Raw genomic sequence first — 9,677 nt, 5'->3', positions numbered from 1 at the left:
GGTGATCTTATGCTTAATGTTATGGCATAAAAATAAAAGTGTAATTCGTACATAGAATTGTGTAACTTCCCCCTCTAGTGGTCAGGATGTATAATCTCTTCTTTCCGTCATTTCTTTTTTCTTTATTATTATTATTCCATAAGTGCAGGTCAAACACTTTTTTTTCTGAATGAGTGCCTGAAAAAGAAAAATGTTTCACCAGTAAATTAACTTGATTATTAAATGTGTTCCCGCCCGGTTTCGAACCGAGGACCTTTCGCGTGTTAGGCGAACGTGATAACCACTACACTACGGGAACCCTGGAGTTTTATAGTTACTATACTTGGGTGCTTTGTCGCCACCTTCTGGAAAGTTACTAGAAAGTTCCATTATTAAAAGTAAATTAGAGAAGATCCCGAACTAGTGATGGAGTTCTTCATAAAGCATGAGAAGTTCAAACATCTTGGTTACTAAGAACATTAGAAAGATAAGTAGCTCAGTTTTAATTCATTAGCTGTAATGTGCAGTGTTTTTGTGTTGAATGGGATTGTGTGTGAGTTTATGGCCTAAAGAGAAAAATTAGATCGAACATATACAAAATAAGATTAGAGACTTTTTACGTTTAGTTGTATGGTGCACTTTGGTGCTTTACCGCCACCTACTGGTGCATCCGACATCTGCATCCAGATTAGATCAGATATTATTAGTCCCAAATATATGCCAACTCCAAGCTACCTGCTTGCTTGCTTGCTAAAATCATTCTCACCGAGCAATACGTTATACTGTGGCTTAGCTTCAGGTTATAATACTTAATTATTATTATTATTTTTAAATATTTTATTAATTTCCATCAAGCGGGGGTCACGTTGTCTTAGTGGTTAGCATTTTCGCCTCACACCTCCAGGGTTGGGGGTTCGATTCCCGCCCCACCTTGTGTGTGTGGAGTTTGCATGTTCTCCCCGTGCCTCGGGGGTTTCCTCCGGGTACTCCGGTTTCCTCCCCCGGTCCAAAGACATGCATGGTAGGTTGATTGGCATCTCTGGAAAATTGTCCCTAGTGTGTGATTGTGTGAGTGAATGAGAGAGTGTGTGTGTGTGTGTGTGCCCTGTGATGGGTTGGCACTCCGTCCAAGGTGTATCCTGCCTTGATGCCCGATGACGCCTGAGATAGGCACAGGCTCCCCGTGACCCAAGGTAGTTCGGATAAGTGGTAGAAGATGAATGAGTGAATGAATTTACATCACTAACCACAGATTTCTTTGTTTTCTAGTTTTCAGAGACTTCTCTTCAAAAGCATTGCAATTTAGACCAAACCTTTCCAAATCCTACACACGAGCAAGAGAGCTATACAGTTATGAGTCTTTTTGACGACTTTGGTACAAAGCAAGTTTAAAGGAATCTGTTGTGATGGAGATCCAGAACAGGAGGACGCAGCCTGAAGGGTTACATGGTTCCACAAGGTAGGTACTTTTATAGTAATTTTCCAGAGCCTGCCTGTGTCAGCTTGGCTGAGGGATTAATTGAGCGATCCAGAGTAGGACCATAATGGCTTTATTTGCTGGTAATAAATTGGACTGTGTTTTAGTACTTTGGCATCTCACACTAACTCATCTTTATTGCCACAGATGGTGTGAAATTGAATTGAATGAAAACTATTCCTGTTACAGTAATGAGGCCACATGCTACAAGGCTTCTGTCACTGGTGCTCCTGCCAACGAGTGTATTAAACACAGCTAAGCCAGGCACTTGGTCTGGTTCTAACCCCAGCTCCTGCACCTTGTTCTGTGATGGCAGTTAGATGATTCGTGCCAAGAACTCCTTGGGGCTTTTGAGTTACCTCACCTAATTGACAGCTTTATAACCTTATAGTTTAGTTTTTGTTCAAAATGTTAGCAAGCAAATGACTCATGGCTTGTGGCAAAATGCTGTGGAATACTGGATTGTCTTTCTGGAGTGTAGGAAAGGAACTCTTGTGAGCCATGACCAGGAAAAATACTCCAGTTTCTCCAAGGCTGGCCTCCAGTCATAGTCACGGTCACTTCCCACGGCTTTTAGAAAATTGCAAAATGACCGACTTGCCAGATGGAAATATTAATGGATGTCACTGGTTCTATCAGTGTATAGTGCCAACAGTGGCACACGGTTCTTAATGCTTTTGCCGTGGAAGCTTGTTTGAAGGAGTTGTATTTGGCACCACAAATTCACCATTTAATAGCTGCCTGTGTAAGCCTTCATTGGCATCAGGTCCTGAAGACATTAGCTCTTGAATAACCTCATGCTTATGACCTCTCTGAGCTGCTTGAATGTAGTTCTGTCCCTCTTATGAAAAAAAAGGTGTGTGATAATATTGGATGTAGTATTTATATAATAATAATAATAATAATATTGGATATACTTACTCTATTTTTAATGCTTATGCCGTTTAAAAAAGCATTTCTGAGAACTTTCATTTCATAGCATTGAGGCTACCTGATATGGTTAGATTTAAATGGTTTAGGTTAAGTAAGTAATTGAGTGCCACATTTAATGGTGGTCTTCAAATATCTAGCTTCTTACCTACATATGTTCTCTGCTGACCTTCTCGGACTCACTACCCATCACTTTTGGGACTCTTGAGGAACCCCAATGCGAGGAACTTTGAGGAACATTTGCTACAGTGATCTTACTTGACTGAAAGGATTGTAGCACTTCTGGAGAACATTTTGGAGAACATTCTGTGCAATTCAGTCCTCTATAGTGTAATATTCAGAAGCATCTTTAGTCATGAGTTTATTCCACCAAATGGCATAAAGAAGCACTAATGGAGATTAGCTTCCAGGTGTTGTGACACTTCCTCCCCTGTCCTATGTTGCATGAACATATAATCTTGGGGTGTTTATAGTTTACTTGATTATTTTGGACATAATAATTGTGGCCTTATGAACACACATGCTTCAACATCTAGTGGAAAGCCTTCCCGGAAGAGTGGAGCTTATTATAAGAGCAAAGGAGGAATTAATCTGGAATGAGATATAAGCACGTGAGTGTGATGGGCAGGGGTGCACATATTTTTGTTCATACGAGGTATAAATGTGAAACCCATGTGCTGAAGCTCCATCAGTTTGAAGCAGGTCACAGGGTCATGTGAGGCACCTGGTAGACACCGTGTTTTACATCCGTGCTGATTTGTGCAGCAACACAACCCGGAAATCTGGTTCATTTCCACTGCATGTTCTTTCGGGAAAAGCAGCTGTAAATCTTTCTGATCCAGAGAACCGGTCGATCACACGTCAGGTCTGATCGCGTGACGATGGAAAAGTCGATGGAAACTGATGAACACGAGACTGTAACGGATGCGCGGGATGAAGCTGCCATAAATACAGCTGTGGTGATGCTCTGTTACCGGGAAGACAGCTCGCCATTCGGACAAGTCCTTTCCAATAGCTGCCAATCAACCAGAATTAGGAGCCAGGAGTTATTTAGACAATCGTCAGTTTACGCACTCGGTCTGATCACCTCTACGTGTCTTATTATTATTATTATTATTATTATTATTATTATTATTATTATTATTATTATTATTATTAAGAAGGGACACTTGAATGATTTCCAAGCTTCATTCTTAGCATCTTAGTTATTAGCCTTTCACACACAGTCACACACATTCACACACAGTCACACACAAGCAAGCATCCGAGACTCTCAGTTTATAAGTACGAGTAAGGAATAAAAAAAAATATGCCATTGAACATGTTAATCATATGTAGTTCTTGACACTAGGTGGCGGTAAAATACAAATAATGAGTCGTGTTTGGAAATCTCTTGACAGACAGTTTTACAGCGATCTGTTTCCAGTGTATCAGAGCGACCAATGTGCACGTTTCTGCTCCGGGTTTATTGTCTGAGCTACAGGTCACATTTTGTTCCTATTTCAACAAAGTTACAGTGCACCGAATTTCCGAGGTGGATTATTGTCTTTTAGAGAAAATAAAAGTCTTTAAAAAGGAATAAAAGGCCTACATTTTAGTACCATGTTTCTGAAAATGTTCATTATTGTAGCAGTTTGTTTTTCAAGCCTTTTTGCAGGAGACGGAACTCGGACTGAGTGTGTGATAAACGTGCAGTCGTGAGTTCACACGTGTATCGGTGCAGGTCATGAGTGCAGTCTGGGAGCGGAATAGATCCTGCGGAAGGCTTCACTTGTGCTCTCTCTCTCTCTCTCTCTCTCTCTCTCTCTCTCTCTCTCTCTCTCTCTCTCTCTCTCTCTCTCTCTGTCACAAACACACACACACACACACACACACACACACACACACACACACAATGAAACGCTCGCACTTATCTTTTCTCTTCATTAATCTACAGAAACCAAATACAATAATTATTTGTATATTTTCGTAACAGCTTGATTTTTTTTATAATTATTCTAATCATCATTATTATTGTCATAATAATACAATTACAGTCGTTATTCTCACAGCATCCTACATTTTATTCAAGTGATAAACATCAGAAAAAAATAAGCGCTAGCTTATAATTTATTAATAAATACTATTTTGTTTACTGTTAGATGATGTGATTTTTTTCCTCCTTTTCGTCTTTTTTTTTTTTTATTAATAAAATATTTTTTTATTCACAGAGCCAGACGACAGGAGGTAGCATTGATAAATATCCCTGTTGATCACTTGATTGATTACCTTGCGCATAGGTCACGCGGGCGCGCAGTAATTTCCTAGTGCCCGCGGCTCCCTTTTCACTTTTAGCCCCGGTGCGAGAGCCCCGACATTACAAATGATGGGTTTACTTTAACTCTTTCTTTGCCATTACGGGCTCTGCTGGGTCGTAGCGAAAGAGTGAAATAATCATATTTTCAGAAATAGATATATTTCATATTATAATAGAATTAAACAAGCAAATCATTTTCACAGCGCTGGCGAAAAATGGTGGAGATCCCTAATAATATCCAATAATTCCAGCGCACCAGTCTACACTGTCCTTAACACCCGTCCTCTAAAAACTGTCTGTGAACTCCAAGTCTGGGTTTAGTAATAAAGTATGTAGCGTAAAAATAAAGCTGTGAATTATTGCGCTGAATGAACGAAAAGTGTTTCTATTTAGTTTCATTCTGCCTTCAGCTGCTGCCTCATTCATCATTTCATCTGATCAACGCACTCTTTTCTATCTATCTATCTATCTATCTATCTATCTATCTATCTATCTATCTATCTATTGATTAAAAGATTAATTGTGCCAAATGTTTTCAACTATTTTATTTGAAAACATTTTTAACATATTTAATTTTGTACATGTGCATTTTTGGGTATCCAATATATAGAAAACGAAATTTAAAATATTTTGACATAATGTAGAATATTATTATTATTATTATTATTATTATTATATGCAAAATATTTTAAAACGCTTAAACATTTTTTACTGTGTTTTAATTCTACATTTCTTCAATCACGAAGGTCAGTTAATTATTTGTCGGAGGTGAACAGAAATCCCTGTTGCCCAGTTTCCTTCTCGTGCACAATGGTGTCAGCGCCAAAGACCTTTTTTTTTTTTTTTTTTTTTTTTTTTTTAAAAAAATACGTTCAAGATCAATACTGTGTGCTGGAGGGAACTCGCCCTTTTAAAAGGTTCATGGACAAGGTCAGCATGATGTCACTCGCCTCTAATTAACGAGCAATTAACTTAATGACCCACAAAAAAAAGCACAAACAATAAATATCGCAGTTCACAATCTTATAAAAATGCGTCTTTCTAAACAATATTGTTGCAAAAAAAAAGGCCTTATTCAGAATCTTCTTTAACACCTTCATCTGTTAAGGAAGATAAATTCAATTATATTAAACAAAAAACAATCATTATAAAAACTGTAAAATGTAAAATTATTTCTTTTGGTTGCAGAAAGAAAATCCAGAAAGAATCACAATGATGAACTGGAGCCTCGTGCACCCCGGGGGTAAAGGGGCATTTCATTCACAGAGCGAAAACCCACTGCATAGATTTATAATTATCACCACAGCGGTTCCGTTTGCCCACGCGCCAGGCAAAGAAGTGTGTGTGTGTGTGTGCGGGTGTGAAACTTTTTCTCGTTCTTCCTAATGATAGCCGAATCTCAATTAAAATGCACAGAAAAAAAACATTTAATAGAGACGTTTTACATTAGTGATTTCACCCAGCAGTGATTAATGCGCCTCCATTTCAAACACACAAAAAAGCCGCTCCGTCGCGGACGCTCGAGACCACTTCATTATAATTAATGTGTCCGGTTACGCGTGGAGCCGCGGGGTCGCGCACGGCTCCGTCTCCGTCTCACTGATCTCCCAACATCTGACACGAGTGGGATCTCGCTGCTTTCGCCCTCTGACAGGATCGGTAATAGCGAGTGATAAATCGCTCCAAACTTTTCTCTCTCTCTCTCTCTCTCTCTCTCTCTCTCTCTCTCTCTCTCTCTCTCTAACACTTTTTTTGAGGACTTTGCTGGCAGCGTTCGCGGATGTGCGCATGTGCAAAGGTGTCCAAACTGACAATGCGGGAGAGATAGCGCGTTTGGATTGAGAATCAAGAGGAGAAGTAGAAGAATAAGAAAAAAGGAGAGACGAAAAAAAGAAGGAAAGAGTCAAGAGAGAATCCGAAGAGACCTACGCCGTGAAGACGTCAAGGCAGCATGAGGTCCAAAAGCAGGGCGAGGAAGCTGACCACCGGTAGGTGAAGTGACTCTTACAACATTTCTGAACAACAACAACTACAAAAAAAAAGTTCAGCAACCGCTGCTGCATCTGCATGTACGACATTTGGGAAGCAGTTTCGGTGGAAGAGAGGAAGAAGTGGTGACGGTTTGCCGCGTTCCCGAACGGTCTGCTGCGCGTTAAACGCATTCTGCACAAGTTGCGCCTGTTGTGCAGGAAACTTCGGCACTCGCTTGAAATAGTTGGCGCCCTTGTGTTAACGAAAAAAAGAGAGAGAGAGAGAATCGCCTCTCGTTGTTATTGCACAATTTTTGAAAGGAAAAAAAAGCTTCTAGTTTTCTTGAAACGGAAAAACCATAAAACGTTATTTACTTTTCCACACGAGGATCCGATCAAACAGCGCGTTTTATTCTCTTTAGTGCTTCTTGTATTTACTTTCCTTATGCTTTTGTAATAATCGTCAAAGCGATTAAAAACTGGGGATTGCCTGGAGATGTGTGTGTGTGGGTGGGTGGGTGTGCGCGAGCGTGCGTAATGTAATCTGTGTGCGTATTTTTTTTTATTAAGTGTGCCCCCTGGCATCGGTTGCTCTGTTTGCCACCACACACCTCAAACCTGAACACGCAGCAGTAACTACTAAGTTTTGCCTCCTCAGTACTGCAAAGCTCGAGCGGAATAATTCCCTGTACTGAGATGACAAACTGTCATATACATTTTTTTTGTTTTGTTTTTATAAATTTAAGAACAGAGTTTCATGTAATATTTTTTTCAGATGATGAATTTTCCGCTATAAAGTTGTATAAGGTTTGTGTGACACTTTACCTTTTCTTCAGAGATATTATGGTAATCGAGTTAATCTATTAAAGCATTACATCATAATGTAATTAGCAAAATACATTTTTATTCATTTGCTATGATGCTATAAATAAATACATCTGAACCGAGTTCTTGTTAGAATTTTAGGGTTACAAAAACTGAAAAAAAGATTTTCATCTTATAAAATCACAACTTAAAGAATTTCTTTTTTTTTCTTAGTTAAATGCAGTGGCTTATAGTTCAGATTGATTCTGAGGGAAATGAGGAGGAGGAGGAGGAGGAGGAGGAGGAGGAGGAGTGGGAATAAGTTGAAGATCATTTTGTTGTTTTGAATTATAGCTTCCTTTCCTAGTGAACAACACCGTTGACTGCATGGAGACTGCTGGGGTCGCGCGAGCCTTATTGGCTCAATAAACCTAAGCTCTAAACTACCGTGGTGTAGTGCACACACACACACACACACACACACACACACACACACACACACACACACACACACACACACACGCATTAAATGCACACACTTGCACGTGCGTGAAATCATTTTAAAGCCGCACACTGTATGTTCAGGTGTCATGGTGCATGTTACAGTCACCTTTAAAAGGTTGTCACCGCATCTGAAAACTTTAGTGCTGCAGAAAAGCCTCCGTTACATGCGTGCAAACATCTGAATCCACTTACAAAAATTAAACATAATGAAACCCTTTCGACAGAAAAAAAATCAATTGTTAATTAAACTCAAATTTTAAGATAGAAGTGTCAGTGTGAATTTCGGTCTTTTAGGACATTTGGAACAATAAAAAGCTTGCAGAATTTTAATAATTGCAGGTCAAACCGTGCAACAGAACCGAATTTAAGTGACGTCATGCAAAGGGGTGTGGCCGACATCAAACGTCATATTTAGGGTCCGTGCAGGGGGGCATTTAAAAAACATATTGGTTTATAATCGAAACGCAGTTTAGATTAAAAAAAATGTCCCAAACGAAATGATCAAAATGTTCCAAAAATATTCGTCTGAAACAGCCAATCAGTGGCACTACTGATATTAGTTCTCGAATCTGATTGGTCATCATCTTTGACAGTAAACTGTAATTTAAATCACGGTTTTGCTTCAATTAAAGCTCTTCATCTGTATTGTAGAAATCTGTAATATACTAATCTTTAGTAACGACTTACAAAATCAGAAAGGGTGAAAGTTGTTATTAATGTTAGTGTCCTGTGTGTGTTGAGAGGCTGCAGAGGGAACAACCAGCTGCTGGAACGCACATGACAGGAGCGACAGAATAAAGCAACTGTAAACGGATAAAAAGTGCAGTATGTCATTGTTTAATTAATGACAGATAAACAGGGTTTAATCACCTCATTAACTCGCGTCACGTCATTTTTCATCACTTGAGAGCTTTTGTTTATTTGTTTTAACAGAACATATAAAGAAATGATGCCGAGAAACTGCAGGAGATGCAGCACAGTGTGACGTCACTCCATCACAGGCCAGAAAGCCAACGGCTCATTTCACCTCAACTAAATTATTTAACACGCCGGGGCAAATAACCGCGGTGAATTATGGGCTGTTGTGCAGGCTCGCTGCGGAGGGTGATTTGTTTGCGGTCACTTCGGCCTGGTAGCTTTGTTACTGCTTTGCTTCTATACAGCCGTTCAAAAGCCCTGCGCTTTAGTGCACACTCCACTCCCACAACCGTGAGCTCGTGCGCTCGGTGCTCGGGGAGGCGAAACATCACGAGATGACGGCGGCGTGTGTGTGTGTGTGTGTGTGTGTGTGTGTGTGTGTGTGTGTGTGCGTGCGTAAGTGAGTGTGTGTGTTTTAAAAGCCAAATCTGTGCGGTAATTGCCGTGCCAAAAATACACCCGAGTTAGAACTGGCGAGAAAGAGACAGAGAAAGAGAGAGAGAGAGAGAGAGAGAGAGAGAGAGAGAGAGAGAGAGGAAAAAGACGTTCCGCCCTGTCGCGAATTCAAGCCCACAATCTGTGAATAGTGGGAAAGTGCGATGGATAGTTCGTGGGAGACTAGAACATCATTATTTCCCCGAGATGAAAGAGAAAAGCTTTCTGCGTATTTTAGTGCATGAAGAGGAGAGAATGTTCTGTGGCCTCGAGCCAGCTCGTGCACGCTAGTGCAATTCCCACAGTCCTCGTAAAACGGGGCCCGCGTGCGCTCTCGGTGAAGTGGCCTAAGCCGCGAGTTTCA

At 40.2% G+C, this 9,677-nt stretch overlaps 1 protein-coding gene and 1 non-coding gene across 9 annotated transcripts in view; one reads left to right on the top strand and one right to left on the bottom strand.

Moving 5' to 3' along the window:
• Positions 1-225: 225 nt before the first annotated feature.
• On the bottom strand, positions 226-298 carry trnav-aac (transfer RNA valine (anticodon AAC)). Its single transcript has one exon. It is a non-coding gene; the product is annotated as a tRNA-Val (tRNA).
• Positions 299-6,274: 5,976 nt separating this feature from the next.
• Positions 6,275-9,677, top strand: part of mecom (MDS1 and EVI1 complex locus) — a 126,698-nt gene continuing 123,295 nt past the window's right edge. For 3 of the 8 annotated variants that reach the window (XM_060888257.1, XM_060888256.1, XM_060888251.1), the window contains exon 1: positions 6,278-6,670. In XM_060888257.1, the coding sequence (XP_060744240.1) occupies positions 6,634-6,670 (37 nt within the window). In that variant the 5' untranslated portion in view covers positions 6,278-6,633. Of the gene's footprint in view, positions 6,671-9,677 lie in introns of all 8 variants that reach the window. The other 5 variants (XM_060888252.1, XM_060888253.1, XM_060888250.1 and 2 more) reach the window with 4 other exon arrangements.

The sequence above is a fragment of the Tachysurus vachellii genome, chromosome 15, assembly GCF_030014155.1.
Source record: "Tachysurus vachellii isolate PV-2020 chromosome 15, HZAU_Pvac_v1, whole genome shotgun sequence".
NCBI classification, from domain to species: Eukaryota; Metazoa; Chordata; class Actinopteri; order Siluriformes; family Bagridae; genus Tachysurus; species Tachysurus vachellii.
The sequence above is the reverse complement of the archived record's forward strand: the minus strand, read 5'-3'. Positions and strand labels throughout refer to the sequence as shown.